The following is an 18,953-nucleotide window of genomic DNA, read 5'->3' as shown; positions in this document are numbered from 1 at the left end:
CGATAAATGCTTTAAAATGTAATGTCGGAAATTATCGGTATCGTTTTTTTTATATCGGTATCGTTTTTTGTTTTTTGGGTTTTTTTTTAATTAAATCAACATAAAAAACACAAGATACACTTACAATTAGTGCACCAACCCACTCATTCACACTCATTCACACAAAAGGGTTGTTTCTTTCTGTTATTAATATTCTGGTTCCTACATTATATATCAATATATATCAATACAGTCTGCAAGGGATACAGTCCGTAAGCACACATGATTGTGTGGGCTGCTGGTCCACTAATAGTACTAACCTTTAACAGTTAATTTTACTCATTTTCATTCATTACTAGTTTCTATGTAACTGTTTTTATATTGTTTTACTTTCTTTTTTATTCAAGAATTTTTTTTAAATTTATTTATCTTATTTTATTTTATGAATTTTTTTAAAAAGGACCTTATCTTCACCATACCTGGTTGTCCAAATTAGGCATAATAATGTGTTAATTCCACGACTGTATATCTCGGTATCGGTTGATATCGGTAATTAAAGAGTTGGACAATATCGGATATCGGCAAAAAGACATTATCGGACATCCCTAGTTGTTTGTCCTGTCCTGTTAAGTCTAGGGCTGACCTGGGCAAATTAAGGCCCGAGGGCCGCATGCTTTTCTGGCCCCACCGGACAGTAGCTGCCATTATGATGTGCAGTGATGTGTTTAAATTACCGGAAGTCTTGAACTGTACAAAGTATTTCTATAGTTGGAATCTGTGCTTTTGCATGATATACTAGTTACTACGGTAATATACATCACAGCAGCTCAGACGAGGCACCAAGCAATGTGGGCGTGGTTTGTTTCCACAGAGTGTTTCATGAGCAGCCAGCCTTAAATGCGGGTGTCAGGGACAGACGCGGAAGGAGATTTTTACAACAAAGTTCTAAAGCTTAGTGATGTATCAGATGCACTTCATTGCCAAAAGTATTTGGCCACCTGCCTTTACTCACATATGAACTTGAAGTGCCATCCCATGGAATTGTCCAAAATGTTTTGGTATCCTGGAGCATTCAAAGTTAATTTCACTGGAACTAAGGGGCCAAGCCCACCTTCTGAAAAACAACCCCACACCATAATTCCTCCTCCACCAAATTTCTCACTTGGCACAATGCGGTCCGAAATGTAGCGTTCTCCTGGCAACCTCCAAACCCAGACTGGTCCATCAGATTGCCAGATGGGAAAGCGTGACTCATCAGTCCAGAGAAGGCGTCTCCACTGCTCTAGAGTCCAGTGGCGACGTACTTTACACTACTACATACCACGCTTTGCATTGGACTTGGTGATGTATGGCTTAGATGCAGCTACTCGGCCATGGAAACCCATTCCATGAAGCTCTCTTCGTACTGTACGTGGGCTAATTGTAAGGTCACATGAAGTTTAGAGCTCTGTAGCAACTGACTGTGCAGAAACTCTTTGCACTATGCACTTCAGCATCCGCTGACCCCTCTTTGTCAGTTTACATGGCCTACCACTTGGTGGTTGACTTGCTGTTGTTCCCAAACTCTTCACTTTTCTTATAGTAAAGTTGACTTTGGAATATTTAGGTGCGAGGAAATTTCACGTCTGGATTTGTTGCACACGTGGCATCCTATGAAATGGAAATCACTAAGAGCGGCCCATTCTTTCACAAATGTTTGTAGAAACAGTCTCCATGCCTAAGTGCTTGATTTTATACACCAGGCCAAGTGATTAGGACACCTGATTCTCATCATTTGGATGGATGGCCAAATACTTTTGGCAATATAGTGTATATCAGATTGTAGGTGGGTTTTTTTTTTACCCTTTGCGTTCATATTTCACTGTGTTTGTTGCGTTTCGCTTGATTGTAAAATATGTCGATTGAAAGGGGGTGTGACGTTCATATGTTGTCAATATTCAGTGTTTTATCATTCATAGTTAATATTGTAAATCCCACAATCTTTATTTTCATGTACATTCTGGGTGTCTCATTCAGTAAAAAAAAAAAAAAAATCCATTCCGTTTTTTAAGGCGGTCTGTCATAATGTTTTTAGCATTCAATCAGACATTATTGTGAGGTTTTGTATTAGTGTTCCTAAAAATAAATATACCGGCCCCCAGACACATTTTTTTCTCTAAATTTGGCCCCCTGAGTCAAAATAATTGCCCAGACTTGGTCTAGGGTGTACCCAAAGTCAGCAGAGATAGGCTCCAGCTCAGGCTAGACCTTGAACAGGATAAGCAGTAGAGGAATATTTAACTTTTTCAAGCACTTTCACACTATGAATTTTTACTAGTTCTTTGAATGAGTGTTTTTTTGTGTAAAAACTTCAGCTGTTATATGATTTTTTTTGTAATCAGATTAATCACACTTTTGTATTTGGGTTAATCCTAATTAACCACAGTAAATTACAAAAAAAAGATCACAATACGGTATATTGACACAAACATTTTTAAATTGTTTGATTTGGTTTAGTTTTGAGTTTATTTCGAACACATCACCAGTTTCTCTTATCAACAATATCGAAAAGGAGCACAAAGAAGCAAAGTTTATTTAATCCTATCCCTTTTCCATTACATAGCAATTGCTAACACTTTTGTTTATTTGAATGCAAGTAATTTTTTGCTGAAAAAACGGGTGGAAGTTTACTTAAAGTCCTGTCTGGGTTTATTTTGAAGTGAAATTCTGCAACGAGCACGCCAGTCGGAGTCTCCTTACTCATATTTGCACTAATAATAGTAGTAATTGTAATTACTTGTATTTATACGGCACTTTATAGTTCTAGAAGAGGGGTGTGAAACTCATTACGGAAGCCCTCAGAAGGCCTCTTTATGATATCAGGATTTCACGATGTTGTGATCGTGCCAGTCCACGCAAATTCAACCAATCTCAGCAAATTAATTTCGCCCAATCTCTGCAATTTTTAGAAAAAGTATAAAAAATGCTGCAGATAAATCAGGCATTTTAGGCCGCAACATTTACAAAAAAACTTGCAAAATCCAGGAGGGACTGATTTTTTTTTTTTTTTTACAAAAATTGCCTTTAAATTTGATTATTGTAATTGTGTTCCAACAAATTGATGGAAAACTTACTTTGGAATCAGAAGTCAAAGTGACAAGCAGATAGATGCAGAAGTTAATTTGAAAAGGGTTACTATGACCAAAAAAAACGGTTGAAATTGCTTGTTGTATCAAATAATATTGAGTTAAGAACTGCATTTGCATGCATTCATTCTGTCAGAATTTAAATACATTTATTCAAAAATATGAAATGTCCTTTTGACAGACATTATTTCCGGGCTTTTGCAAGCTGCATTAAAGGATGCCGCGGGCCAGATGTGGCCCCTGGGTCTAGAGTTTGACACCTTTGTTCTACAATCTCAAAGTTTCTAGTGCATGGGTTGACTCGGGGGCGGCATTGGGTTGAAGAAAATTGACCGGGGGCCGGGCTTCAAACTATATATATATATATATATATATATATATATATATATATATATATATATATATATATATATATATATATATATATATATATATATATATTAGAGATGTCCGATAATATCGGCCTGCCGATATTATCGGCCAATAAATGCTTTAAAATGTAATATCGGAAATTATCGGTATCGGTTTTTTTATTATCAGTATGGGTTTTTTTTTGTTTTTTTTGTTTTTTAATTAAACCAACATAAAAAACACAAGATACACTTACAATTAGTGCACCAACCCAAAAAACCTCTCTCCCCCATTTACACTCATTCACACAAAAGGGTTGTTTCTTTCTGATGTTAATATTCTGGTTCCTACATTATATATCAATATATATCAATAAGTCTGCAAGGGATACAGTCCGTAAGCACACATGATTGTGCGTGCTGCTGGTCCACTAATAGTACTAACCTTTAACAGTTAATTTTACTCATTTTCATTCATTACTAGTTTCTATGTAACTGTTTTTATATTGTTTTACTTTCTTTGTTTATTCAAGAAAATGTTTTTAATTTATTCATCTTATTTTATTTTATTAATATTTTAAAAAAGGACCTTATCTTCACCATACCTGGTTGTCCAAATTAGGCATAATAATGTGTTAATTCCACGACTGTTTATATCAGTATCGGTTGATATCGGTATCGGTTGATATCGGTATCGGTAATTAATGAGTTGGACAATATCGGAATATCGGATATCGGCAAAAAGCCATTATCGGACATCCCTATTATATATATATATATATATATATATATATATATATATATATATATATATATATATATATATATATATATATATATATATATATATATATATTCCGAGTGTGATGATGTCACGTTATCGATGGAAAAATGCATCTTTAGACAATATGATTTGCCTGAGCAGCTCGGAGACACCGAGAGTAACAAGCAGTAGAAAATGGATTAGAAAGGACAGATTTATTTTTTTTAATTAAAAAAAAAATGTATATACATATATATAACAACCCTTTTGTGTGAATGAGTGTGAATGAGGGAGGGAGGTTTTTTGGGTTGGTGCACTAATTGTAAGTGTATCTTGTGTTTTTTATGTTGATTTAATTAAAAAATATATATATAATAATAATAATACCGATACCGAAAATAAAAAAAACCATACCGATAATTTCCGATATTACATTACATTTTAAAGCATTTATCGGCATCTCTAATATATATATATATATATATATATATATATATATATATATATATATATATATATATATATATATATATATATATATGATTTGGGACTTCTCGCGGGCCGGGTTTTGGACGCTGGCGGGCCATATAGTTTAGGGACCCCTGTTCTAGAGGGCTGGTGAGACAAGTAACAGGTCATTAAAACGTGATTTAAAAAACTTTTAATAGAAAAAGTATTTTTCAGCAACATCAAAGGTTAAAAGGAAAACCTACAGAGATTTTAATAGAATGCTGTTGTTGATTTTTAAAGAGAAAGATTCCTAAATTTTGTTTAAAGGGTCAACACTGACATCACTGACTGTAAAACAACCCATGTTAAGGCAAAAGAGCATCTGTGTTTAAAATAAAATGCACGATTAATCTGCAGCTATACATAATTAATGCCATATTTGTTTGTGATTAATTACATATTAACTTGATATCTTTGTCAGTCATATTAAAAACATTACTCTAAGAACAGACGTGTTTTTTAAAATAGCCTGTTTAAACCAAAAGAGATGTTGCAGAGTGCATGTTTTACAGCCGGAGTAGAATGTTAGAAATAGGATTTTAAATACAATCGGTAGGACAGGCAGTTAAAATAAAAAAGATAAATTGTTCCTGTTTTAACAGACCCTTAATCGAACTCAAGCTTGTTTCCCCACTTGGTGTGGTTTGTTTTGTCAGGTGTAAATACAGTAATAGAACTCGGGTCTGGACCAAAATAACAGAGGTGGTCTTGGACCGGTTCCAATCAAAAGTGTTTCAGTTGTAGTGAGAAAGCAATTTGACCTCGATGTGTTTCTATTGACCCAAACGGCCTAATGGGAATGTAAGTAGAGGTAGGTAAAGATTAAAGTCAGTGACTGACCACTTACTGTACGGAACATGTTGCTGGTGTTAGTTAGTATGTCCCCATAAGAGCGCCTTTTATCTGCAAACAGGAGACCAACTACCCTTCTTTTTCAGCTCCTTAAGGGTTTGTGTCCGTTATTCTCATGCATCCAGTTCATGGACGGTTCTAATGCGCCCCCTTGGTTAGTGACGTCATGCTCGCTCGCATTTCAGACAAATTAAGCATATATTTTTGTCCCTATGCTGAAAATCTGGCGCACCAATCACTTAAAGGCCCCCTATTATGCAACACCAATTTTTCTTACCTGTTAGTACCTGCTTCTGTGTTTTTGGATTGGGAAATCAAACCATGGAAGCGTGGCGGAGATATTTATTAAAATTGTTGCTTTTATCCAAACAAGCCGTTTGGAATTTGAGGCTTTAGTGACATATTTTTCTATTGTTACCTCGGCAGATATCTCCATATATGGTAAAGGTTTACCCAAAAAGCTTTGTGCGAGTCTGCCATTTTTATCTAGTTGTAGTCAACAAGCTCCTTATTTTTCCTCCATCCCCTTGTTGTGGGGCAGACTGGCTCGTACATGCACATGCATCCTCCGCTGTTACCATTTTTAATAAAAAAAAGTAGCGTAAAGTTCTAATTGATATTTAGACTTCGACAAACTTTATTGATCCACAAGGGAAATTGTTTCACACGGTAGCTCAGTTACAAAGGATGGAAAGGATAATGCACACAAGGGCACAAAAAGAAGGTGAAAACAAAAGGTTTAAAGTAGACTAAAAATGTACCATAGTAGCAACATAAAATATAATATATATGTAATATTTACATATTATATATACAGTATATAATATATACTGATATATTATATTATTATTAGGGATGTCCGATAATGGCTTTTTGCCGATATCCGATATTTCGATATTGTCCAACTCTTTAATTACCGATACCGATATCAACCGATATATACAGTCGTGGAATTAACACATTATTATGCCTAATTTGGACAACCAGGTATGGTGAAGATAAGGTACTTTTTTTTTTAATTAATAAAATAAGATAAATAAATTAAAAACATTTTCTTGAATAAAAAAGAAAGTAAAACAATATAAAAACAGTTACATAGAAACTAGTAATTAATGAAAATTAGTCAAATTAACTGTTAAAGGTTAGTACTATTAGTGGACCAGCAGCACGCACAATCATGTGTGCTTACGGACTGTATCCCTTGCAGACTGTATTGATATATATTGATATATAATGTAGGAACCAGAATATTAATAACAGAAAGAAACAACCCTTTTGTGTGAATGAGTGTGAATAAGTGGGTTGGTGTATTAATTGTTTAGGGCACGTCCGACCGGTAGGAGGCCACGGGGAAGACCCAGGACACGTTGGGAAGACTATGTCTCCCGGCTGGCCTGGGAACGCCTCGGGATCCCCTGGGAAGAGCTGGACGAAGTGGCTGGGGAGAGGGAAGTCTGGGCTTACCTGCTTAGGCTGCTGCCCCCGTGACCCGACTTCGGATAAGCGAAAGAAGATGGATGGATGGATGGATGGATTATTCAGCATAGGAGATTAAGATGAAAAAGGTCAACAATTTCGGCTCTCGCATTTTGTGGGACCTTTGCTTCTACATGTGTTCCGAGGACTGTGTGAGCAAGCAGTCGGAGCCTGTTGTCCACTATTTCGTTTTGCGACAGTCAATTTTGTCGATGAATTATGACGCCTATCGCTTTTTGATGGTATGCGACACGATTGTTCAGACTGCAGTTGCATTCATAACCCCACATGAAAGAGGCCTGGGTTGGATTTTAAAAATTCAGAATTGTAGTGTTCACATTGATATGAAAAAATCTGATACTTGTCACATATGGGCAAAACAATCGGAATTGATCTGCTGTGTGAACGTAGTTTTAGTCTCAAAATCAGGCCTATTCAACTGGTGGCCCAGTTATTCCGGGAATGACACCAAAACGGCCCCCAAATTAAGCTCAAAACTTGTGAGACCAACATTTTTAGAGCAAATGTTTAAAATGTTCCTGTTGTAGAGGAACTTGGACCACTGTAAACACTTTGGCAGATCCTTGCATTGACATTTTAACCAAATGTGTGATTTACTGTACACAACTGAGGCATTCCTCAAGGCACCCCTTTAAGTCCTCTCCTTTTTTTGGCAGTTCCAATTTCTTCGTAATGGGATTTTTGTACCTAAGGTGTTACCGTAGATTGTTTACTTCAGATGCAGTCAGTGGTCATTTGTTCAAATTTTTTAGTTGTACTAGTAGTGTTCCTCAAGATTCCATTTTAGGTGCCCTCTTTTTAATCATTTGGGCTATTTAACTCGTGGCCCGCAAGTTCAGTTAAAAAAGCTTGTGAGGGATTTATTTTTTTATTTATTTTTTTGTCATAAAGAAATACAATCATGTGTTCTTACGGACTGTATCCCTGCTGACTGTATTGATCTATAGTGATATATAATGTACCGTATTTTTCGGAGTATAAGTCGCACCGGAGTATAAGTCGCACCTGCCGAAAATGCATAATAAAGAAGGAAAAAAACATATATAAGTCGCACTGGAGCCCAACCAAACTATGAAAAAAACTGCGACTTATAGTCCGAAAAATACGGTATATATTGTGTTTTTTATGTTGATTTATTAAAAAATACAAAAATATATATTTTTAAATTTTTTATGTCTTGTGCGGCCCGGTACCAATCGGTCCACAGACCGGTACTGGGCCGCGGCCCGGTGGTTGGGGACCACCGTTGTAGAACATTCCTGGTTTAAGCAAACAAGATCGTAGTCACTCTGACAGTTTGATTTGAGTAGTCTATGACAGTCTTTTTCAACCTTTTTTGAGCCAAGGCACATTTTTTGCGTCGAAAAAATCCAGAGGCACACCACCAGCAGAAATCATTAAAAAACGAAACTCAGTTGACAGTAAAAAGTCGTTCTCGCAATTGTTGGATATGACTTTAAAGCATAACCAAGCATGCATCACTATAGCTCTTGTCTCAAAGTAGGTGTACTGTCACGACCTATCCATCACACCCTGACTTATTTTGAGTTTTTTTCTGTTTTCCTGTGTGTAGTTTTTTAGTTTTTGTCTAGTGCTCCTATTTTGGTGGCTTTTTCTCTTTTTTTTGTATTTTCCTGTAGCAGTTTCATGTCTTCCTTTGAGCGATATTTCCCGCATCCACTTTGTTTTAGCAATCAAGGATATTTCAGTTGTTTTTATCCTTTGTGGGGACATTGTTGATTGTCATGTCATGTTCGGATGCACTTTGTGGACGACGTCTTTGCTCCACAGTAAGTCTTTGCTGTCATCCAGCATTCTGTTTTTTCTTTAATTTGTAGCCAGTTCAGTTTTAGTTTCATTCTGCATAGCTCTTGTCTCAAAGTAGGTGTACTGTCACGACCTATCCATCACACCCTGACTTATTTTGAGGGTTTTTTTCTGTTTTCCTGTGTGTAGTGTTTTAGTTTTTGTCTAGTGATCCTATTTTGGTGGCTTTTTCTCTTTTTTTGGTATTTTCCTGTAGCAGTTTCATGTCTTCCTTTGAGCGATATTTCCCGCATCTACTTTGTTTTAGCAATCAAGGATATTTCAGTTGTTTTTATCCTTCTTTGTGGGGACATTGTTGGTTGTCATGTCAGGTTCGGATGCACTTTGTGGACGACGTCTTTGCTCCACAGTAAGTCTTTGCTGTCGTCCAGCATTCTGTTTTTTCTTTAATGTAGCCAGTTCAGTTTTAGTTTCATTCTGCATAGCCTTCCCTAAGCTTCAACAATTTTTCTTAGGGGCACTCACCTTTTATTTATTTTTGGTTTAAGCATTAGACACCTTTTTACCTGCACCCTGCCTCCCGCTGTCGTCTTCATATTGTGATCCCGACAAACTGCTGCCACCTACTGATATGGAAGAGTATTACATGGTTACTCTGCCGAACTCTAGACAGCACAGACACTCAACAACGGCACATTATTTGCGGATTATAATTACCGGTTTGTGAAAAATATTTTTAACCCATTTAGGTGAATTTACATAATCTCCCACGGCACACCAGACTGTATGTCACGCCGCGGCACAGTGGTTGAAAAACACTGGTCTATGATATGAGTAGTTTATTTTGTGCTTCACACACCCAAGACTAGAATGTTGATGCCAAAGAGGAGTGCAACTTGCCCCTCAAGACGAAATGGCACAGGACATTGCAACGCGACATGACAGTAGTACGACACGCTTCCATATGTGTGTTTCCACATTCTTGTCACTCCACTCTTATTTGTTTCCTAATCCCCGCCTCCATAGCCGGGGTCCTCCTCGTGCCTGGCTTGCCAGGGCCGCCTGTTCCTCGCCGCCCTTTTGTCTCCTTTCTCCGTCCTCTCCGTCTTGACCTGCCACCTGTCACTCTGTCACACTAGTCTGGCCAGTGTGTCCATTTAAGCCGGGGACATTTGGAAAAAGAAAAAAAGGCGAGCAAGTAAGAAGGAACACGCGGGGGCCTCTCAGATTGACAAGCACCAATTGGCTGGCGACACCAACCTGCCTAATCCTTTTAAGATTTTCACATCAGTGCCCCCCGCCACTGTTGCACAATGTCAAATGGGGAGGGGGGGGGGGAAATAAATCAGCAGCACCATCGAAAATTGCACGGAACTACCAGACCCAGCAAAGGTCATGCGCTTTGTTGCTTTTTGATGCGTTTTGCAGTTTGTACCTTGCAAATGGCTCCACCTTTGTTTTCCCGGCCACAGTTATGAGCCCATCATTTATTTACACACACCACTCAGTGCTAAAATGTGTTTTTTAGCATCTTACGTGCACAATGTAAATTTGTGCACGCTGCAGATTTGAGCTCCCAAAAAAAAAAAAAAGCATATGTTTCGTTCTTTCATGAATACGACAACGTGAATAATTAATCAAGCCATGAATTGATTAAATTGATTTTTTTTTTAAATATTGTATACATATCATGTCCTAAATACACCTTCAATTAATCTGCTTAGAAAAATGGTAGTGTATACATTTGTGGGTGAGGTGACAAAATTGTTAACTTGGCGTGTGTGTGTGTTTGTGTGTGTGTGTGTGTGTGTGTGTGTCTCACCGATGGGGCGGAAGATTTGACTGAACCTTGTCCTTCTTTTGTGTTGGGGAGTGCGACGCTTCTTTGATCTGAAACTCCTACACCTGGATAAATCCATCAATAGATAAAGACTGGGTGTGGGCGTGTGTGAGTGTGTGTGTGTGTGTGTGTGTGTGTTTGTGTTTGTGAGCTTAGTGGCAGATTACTGCAGGCCATGCAGCTGGCATTGATCGATGCAATATTTTTCTTCTGAACACCGAACAGGGGAAGAGGTCAAGACAGGTCTTATACTGTATGAAGCATAAAAGAAACACAGTGAAATAATAACATGGGGAATTATGCATCATTGTTTTGGTACAATTAAATCCACTAAATGGAAAACAAAAAATAATAATAATTAAAGAAGCCATTCAAAAATTATATATAATGACTAGTGAATTCCCAAAAGGTGCAATTATATTGATTGAAGTATAAAACATTTCTAATTGTCAAGAATTTCACAGTACATTACATTACATACATTACATTGTTGTCTAAATACAAAGGACAGTTTTATAGTGGCCTTCTCTCTTGTTAACACTTAGAAAAATACTAAATAGCATTTATTTGTATTACTAAATGTATAGCTAAATAATTGTAAGCTATATATACACAGTAATAGTCTTGCAATATTGAAGTGTCAAACGTGTCCTGTTAACATTAAAACATGCCTTAAAGTTGGTGATATCCCTGGAAACTACTATTTACAACTGACAGTGAAGGCCTCTTCTTTGGTTACATCTAGTTTCAATTGAAATAATGGTAACACTTTATTATGGGGAACATATTCTAAGTAACAAAGACTTAATTTAGAGTTATTTGGACAGTAGGGGAACATATAAGGGTTGGGGTTAGGGATACTAATAAGCAATAATTCTGAGGTTATTGAGGGAAGACTCTTAGTTAATGGCTTACTGGGCAGAATAAGTCATTAATACGTACTTAATAATAATAATAATAATGACTAATTAAGAGCCAATATGTTACTAATTTGCATGTTAATAAGCAACTGTCTCAAAGTGCGCAATGTTTCCTTACCATTATTGCTATGTTGTCTATTACCATTGTTGGTATATTCATTATTCCTACATTGTTGATACAAATTGTTGTTACAGTGTAATAATTATTGTTACCTGTGGTAATGTCACTATGATACAACATTTGTATTGTAATCCTTAAACAAAGTAACAGTGAAACTCAATGAATTAATCACTGAATGGAGAACTGGGGGTGGGATTAAATAAATGATCTTCTTCCCACTTCTTGCAGGCAAAACTGGACCATCATGCTTAGTATGTACATTACCTTTTGCATTATATTAATTTATATTATTATGTATTGTCTACCTTGTACTTTTTTTTTATGTCATTGCCTGAAATAAATGAATGAATGATAAAAAAAAAAGAACTAATTAATGGTGAATATGTTCCCCATACTAAAGTGTTACCGAAATAATTAATACAATTAAAGATTATATGCTGTAATTTGTATTTATTCAAATGTAAACATATAACTATAACATGATAACAAGAAGTACGATTTTTTTTTATTTTATTAGATTGTTCAATAATTAATCTCTCATTTAAAAAATACATGTTGACTGCATGAAACAAAAATACCAAAAATCTAGCATAAATTATTTGATTTAAAGATTTCCAATAGAACATTTACTAAAGTTTTCAAAATATGATTTCTTTTGCAAATGACATTTTGTTTATTTCGAAATTCCCCAACTGTCTGTCGGTTAACTTTAACAACAGGTTGTAAATAATAGTGAAGTGAATTATATTTGTGTACAGCTCTGGTAATTCGCACCCACCTGCACAAATGTACTTCAAAATGTAACAATCAAAATAAATATGACTTTTTTTTTGTTGTTTACTAGGGCATGCATATATAATATGCATTAGTTTGACCATTTAAAATCAACGTTAATAACAAGGAGATGCTTGGAAATAGCATAAAAATGCCCCAAAAACTTGGAAAAACGCGATACATGGCGTTACTTTTTGGTGTAACCATCATGAGCGTTCTGTTCGGGTATATTTCTTTTATATTTTGATAAATCATCATATTTATGTGTTACTAAATTTAAATAGGTATTGATCAATCTTTAAGCTGTGTGTATTTGATTTCAGTTTGCTCTTGACATCTTATTTAGAATTGTCGTTGAAACTTTTACAACCTTGTGTTGCGCTTATCATGGCGTAACCAAACTAGATTTCATTTAATGATCTTATTTTGAATATTTATTCCCTTTTTTTTTAAATATGCATTTATAAACATTGTATACATTTAAAATATCAATAAAATGTGATCGCCTTCATCTTATAGGGTAATGTTTAGTTACACCGAGTCATGAGCGTAACACTGTAAGCTTCCATCACTTTGACTTGTAATATCTCTAATTCTGGTGGTGTTTTATGCTTCTTTTTTTTTCTTTTTGGAACATGTACTATACATATAATACAATAAAGTCCCATATAAAATGATGTTTCTAGCAATACTTGGAAAGTAACGGTCCAATGTCCATTAGTGGAGCTGTACATATTTACATAGCGCTTTTCTCTAGTGACTCAAAGCGCTTTTACATAGTGAAACCCAATATCTAAATAACTATTAAACCAGGGTGGGCGGCATTGGGAGCAGGTGGGTAAAGTGTCTTGCCCAAGGACACGACAGCAGGGGATCGAACCTGGAACCCCCAAATGTGCCGGCCCAATACGTCATGAATATACTTATTCATACTCCATTTAAAAATGAACAAATGTTTTATATAGCAGTAAAAAAAAAAATTTTTTTTTTTTTTTTACTGAATTACGCGTGTATTTGCTCTTCATTGGGTGGGCGTGGGTGCGTGACAGCAACGCGCGCGGGTTAAGCCCACTGCTTCCATGCGTTATGGTTATATGGACATCAATATTAGATGTATGGTGTTGGGGGGGGGTCCTCCTCGGTGCTTTTGGCGTGGAGATAAGATGAGGAGGAGTGGCCGGCGGGGAACCAGAGAGAGAGAGAGAGAGAGAGAGAGAGAGAGAGAGAGAGAGAGAGAGAAGAGAGAGAGAGAGAGAGAGAGAGAGAGAGAGAGAGAGAGAGAGAGAGAGAGAGAGAGAGCACTGGGGGCCATGAGGAGGAATCACTAAGAGAGAGAGAAAGAGAGAGACTCATCTTCATCATCATCGTCTTGGAGGACTCGGTGACTAGATTAGATTAGAGAAAAAGCCCCAAAGAAGAAACCAAGCAGCGGCTTCGAACCTCCGCTCCGCCGATCCAGCAGCCGCGCGGGCGAGCAGCGACTCATCACCGGACGCGTGCGCGCAACTCCGGGGCCGCTCCGAGGCGTCCGAAACCTCCACCCCCCTCCACCCCACCCCGGCTCCGTCCAACTCCGGGGGAGTCCGGAAGGTGTCGGCGGGCGAGCCCAGCATGGGTTGCGTGGCCAACTCCGCCGGGACTGACGTGCTAGTGCAGCTGGAGGCTCTGCGCACCGCCGCGCAACTTTCTCAACTCTTCCGAAGAAAGGTCAGGCCCGGCGCCGGAGCCACTAAATGCTAATAATTATGACGACTATATTGCTATAGTTTGTCTTTATCGTACAAACTTTTGTTAGTTTTTTTTTGTTTGTTTTTTTGTTTTTTTAAGTGGTGTGCGTGCGTGAGAGTGTCCTCCAATTGGTTTGTAGCGCCCCCCTGTGGCCACGCGTGGCATTGCAAGCTGCAGCTTTGTTAAGGCCGTATGCGAATAACGTGCTTGGAGTACAAATTCGTTCTATATTGTTGTGTATACTCTATGGATATCATTTGGATGGAAATGACATGACATTTTTATAACTACATGTGCATGCTTTGTTTGTTTATTTCACTTTTATTTCATTTTTAATTGTATTTATTGTTTGATTTTTTATTTTTTTTATTTTGTTTTATTGTCTGATATTTTTGGGGTAACAATTTATGCATATGTATCTAAAACTAATTTAAGTGACATAAAAAAACTCCGATTTATTAAAAAATGCCTTTTGTTGTGGTGGCAAAAAAAAAAAAAAAAAAAAAAAAGTGGACATGAATATGACATTATTTTGAGTTTAATTTCAACCATAACACATGTGCGTGTTTTAATATTTTACATCTAAATTCGTTTTTCTGTTGTTTTTTTTAGACATATTTTAATTAATGTGCCAATTATGGAAACCCGTTCGAATTGCGTTCAGAATTTTTGTTTTTATATTTAACATGTAACTGTATTTATTCCCCTATTGTGTTTTATAGTCCTGTTAACATCATTTATTTTCAAAATAAAGCGACAGTAATTGTGCAAAAATTTAATTTTCACAGTTTAAAATATTAATCCATTTTTTTTCTCCCATTCTCTCCGCAGTTTTATTATAAAAGTGTCCGGGACATTGAGGCAGGGGAGGAGCTTTTAGTTTATATGAAGGACGGCATTTTCCCGGAGGGATCCATGGCGCCCAACTTACAAGGTAAGAAGACGAACGCGCCTCATTTGCGCACATTTGAAAACAAACTAAAGCCTGATTTATATATATATATATATATATATATATATATATATATATATATATATATATATATATATATATATATATATATATATATGCTCACTACACACACTTCTCTTCCTTTCCTTCAGAAAACTCAATTATTCCAATCATAAATAACACTCAATTTAGTATTTAAAAGAGGCCTGCCAATAACTGTAAAATATGATATTACACTTTGTTATGTTAAGTCAATGTGGATGAGAAATCCGACTATTTGTGCAAATTTTACTATACTTAGGTGTGTTTTAATTAATTGTCTGCCTTAGAATGATACTCCAATTGTCCCTAAATATACAGTGTATCATTCAAAATTATATTATTGTTATTGGCACCATTTTTACTGGCTCAAATGAATACAAATTTAGAGGTCCTATTTTTATTAAATTATGCTTCCAACCCTTATGCATGAAACCACGTCGAGTGGGGGGGGGGGGAATGTTTTGTCATGCATTGTTGACACATGTGAGAGAAAGTAGGTCATTTTGCAGCTTTTCTTGCATGCAAAATGAAGCCAAAATGTGTGTGTGTTTGTGTGAAGCCAAAATGTGCGCGTGTGTGTGTGTGTGTGTGTGTGTGTGTGTGTGTGTGTGTGTGTGTGTGTGTGTGTGTGTGTGTGTGTGTGTGTGTGTGTGTGTGTGCATGAATAAGCAGCATAGGAGTGTGTAAATGATTTGTTCAATCCCTCTGTGGCAACACAGACATGCAGCAGCCGCCAAAGTGTGTGTGCGTGAGTGTGTGTGTGTTTGTGTGTGTGTGTGTGTGTGTGTGTGTGTGTGTGTGTGTGTGTGTGTGTGTGTGTGTGTGTGTGTGTGTGCGCGTGTGTGTGTGTGTGTGTGTGTGTGTGTGTGTGTGTGTGTGTGTGCATGATAAAGGGATATTAAAGGAGCAGCATTTAATTTAGTGTGTGTGTGATGGTGCTTATTTTCCCAGCCAGCTAAAAACAGGGGGCAAAGAAAAAAGTGTTGCTTTTTTTTTTTGTGTGTGTGTGTGTCATTTGTTTTGTTGCGGTTGTGCACGGTTTATCGGAACAAGATTTAGAAGTCTCGGAGACTTGAGGAGTCCCCTGAGATGTCACCCATGCTCCCAGATTAGCTGCTAAACTGCACATAATTGTGCTTCCAATCATCTCCCAGAGAGTCATTATCCTCCTCTTTATAAAAGCCACCAGTTTGAGGAAAAAAAGGGGTGGGGGGGATGCATTTGATGCACATGAATGCATACTCGAGTGACCTTTTTGGAGCATTTATCAACTTCAAGGGGAAGCATTGTTGTGCACTCGAGTCCCACTTTCTTGCTAGAAGTGTGAAAAGTGTGCAACACTAAACGCAAGTGCTATTTATTTGAGCATGTGAGTCCTGCATGTAGTGGCCCACTGACCAGCGGGGTCTTTTATCCCCATGCATGTTGCTCGTTAATGCTCTTTTAACATGGTGCAACTGGATAAAACGGTCAACCGGGTGAACTCATTGCAATGACGGACGGCTGTGCGTGGTTTCAGATGGCAGGTGGGTGCTATCGGCGCCACCTTGGCCCTCCTTGCTCATTCTTTTCTTTAAAAAAAAGCCCACATGCACACTCCTCAGGCCCACCCCCCCCCCCCCCCCCCTTCCACCGCTGTTGAACTTGGACTCACACTCAGGAACTCGCTATTGTACTGTAAGGGCCGGCCTGAGTTTTTATGCGTTTGACCTCGCCGGTGAGAAGTATTGTAAAGGTTATCGACGCGGAAGGGAAACCAGCGGCCCCTACTGTGACTCATGCAGCCCCCGCAACACTTTAGGCAAAGAAGAAGCAATCACTGGTGCTAATGAAGGCTATATGTTTCACCGCTAATTGATTTCCATTTTATGCAAATGTCAATTGCAGGGGTTGTTGTCGTTGTTTGCCACTTATATGGGAGTCAATTGAGATGTAACTAACACAGAGAGAAAGACTATAGACTTGATTCGCTGTTTGAGAGATGGGTTTCATTGGTAGATTTATTGACGCATGCGTGGATTTTATGCCAAAATGTTAGTTGAGGTATATTTTCATGTGGTGAATTGACAGAAATTGACACAAGAAAGCGGCTATATGATGATATGACAACACCATTACAATTATCTAAACAAATACTCTACATATGTTTTAAACAGGGCCTCCCCAGGCTGAATTATTTTTGGAGCCTCCCGTTAAATTTTTTTATTTTGCAATTTTTTTTTAGCATTATTAAAATATAAATGTATCAACCTTCTAAAATTAACTACGACCGGGATTTGAACCCAACACCTCTGTTTAACTGTCCAGGCACTTATTCTTTGCACCTCGGGAGCTAATTGACATTTTACGCAAAACGGGGGGGACCCTGTGGATTGCGGGGCCCCACGCACGGCCCTATAGGGCAGTGGTTCTCAAATGGGGGTACGCGTACCCCTGGGGGTACTTGAAGGTATGCCAAGGGGTATGTGATATTTTTTTTAAATATTCTAAAAATAGCAACAATTCAAAAATCCTTTATAAATATATTTATTGAATAATACTTCAACAAAATATGAATGTAAGTTCATAAACTGAACATCAAATCAAGTAGGCTATTCCATTCATTACAATGCAACAATGCAATATTCAGTGTTGACAGCTAGATTTTTTGTGGACATGTTCCATAAATATTGATGTTAAAGATTTCTTTTTTTGTGAAGAAATGTTTAGAATTAAGTTTATGAATCCAGATGGATCTCTATTACAATCCCCAAAGAGGGCACTTTAAGTTGATGATTACTTCTATGTGTAGAAATATTTATTTACAATTGAATCACTTGTTTATTTTTCAACACGTTTTTAGTTATTTTTATTTATTTTTTTCCAAATAGTTCAAGAAAGACCACTACAAATGAGCAATATTTTGCACTGTTATACAATTTAATAAATCAGAAACTGATGACATAGTGCTGTATTTTACTTCTTTATCTATTTTTTTCAACGAAAATTGCTTTGCTCTGATTAGGGGGTACTGGAATTAAAGACATTTTCCCAGGGGGTACATCACTGAAAAAAGGTTGAGAACCACTGCTATAGGGTGAGGCCGCCCTGGTCATAGGTAACAAAGTAAATTGAAGTAATATCTATTAACCCTCTTGAGATATTTTATTTCTTCTTATTATTATTCTTTACTAATATTACTATTATTATTCCACCAATTAAACCTTTTTAAGGGCCTTACCACACTCGAAAACGTAACATATTTTGCAAGAAATGTGTACACGACAGGAGGCACAGAAAGCATCAAAGCCCGCACACGGTAATCAAGCTTTATTTTTTATTTTATGTTATTTATGGCCATTTTGGTGTTCAGGTTGCATTTTAATTGTGGGCTTAATTGTGCCGGTTTTCTTTTTTTACCTTTTTTTTTTTTGAGTGTAATGTTCTAATTTGGGACGTGTTTAATTAGAATTAAAAATGGGCCCCCGGCCGCACTTTGGATACCCCTTCTATATTATGCTGGAGGACACCAGCATCCTTTAGAGTGATGCAAATGGTGAATGAAATAGTCTAGAAATTTGTCCTAGGAATTTGTCCTCGAAAATTGTCCTAGAAATTGTCCAAAAATGTAAAAAAAAAACATTTTCTCATTTTGGGGGAATATTGTTTTTAAATCCTTTGACGTGTTATTTTGTCATTTCTTGTTCAAAGATCAACAATTGCAAATCCACTGTGATTCAGTTTAAGAGACTGT

At 37.1% G+C, this 18,953-nt stretch overlaps 1 protein-coding gene across 11 annotated transcripts in view; it reads left to right on the top strand.

Annotated features, from left to right (window-relative positions):
* prdm16 (PR domain containing 16) overlaps window positions 1–18,953 on the top strand; it is a 755,270-nt gene that overhangs the window by 695,781 nt on the left and 40,536 nt on the right. For 10 of the 11 annotated variants that reach the window (XM_061975909.1, XM_061975901.1, XM_061975919.1 and 7 more), the window contains one exon: window positions 15,058–15,160. In XM_061975909.1, the coding sequence (XP_061831893.1) occupies window positions 15,058–15,160 (103 nt within the window). Of the gene's footprint in view, window positions 1–13,827; window positions 14,206–15,057; window positions 15,161–18,953 lie in introns of those variants that run through there. The other variant, XM_061975927.2, reaches the window with a different exon arrangement.

The sequence above is a fragment of the Nerophis lumbriciformis genome, linkage group LG01 (genome assembly GCF_033978685.3).
Source record: "Nerophis lumbriciformis linkage group LG01, RoL_Nlum_v2.1, whole genome shotgun sequence".
NCBI lineage: Eukaryota > Metazoa > Chordata > Actinopteri > Syngnathiformes > Syngnathidae > Nerophis > Nerophis lumbriciformis.
This window is presented reverse-complemented; position numbering and strand designations above follow the sequence as displayed.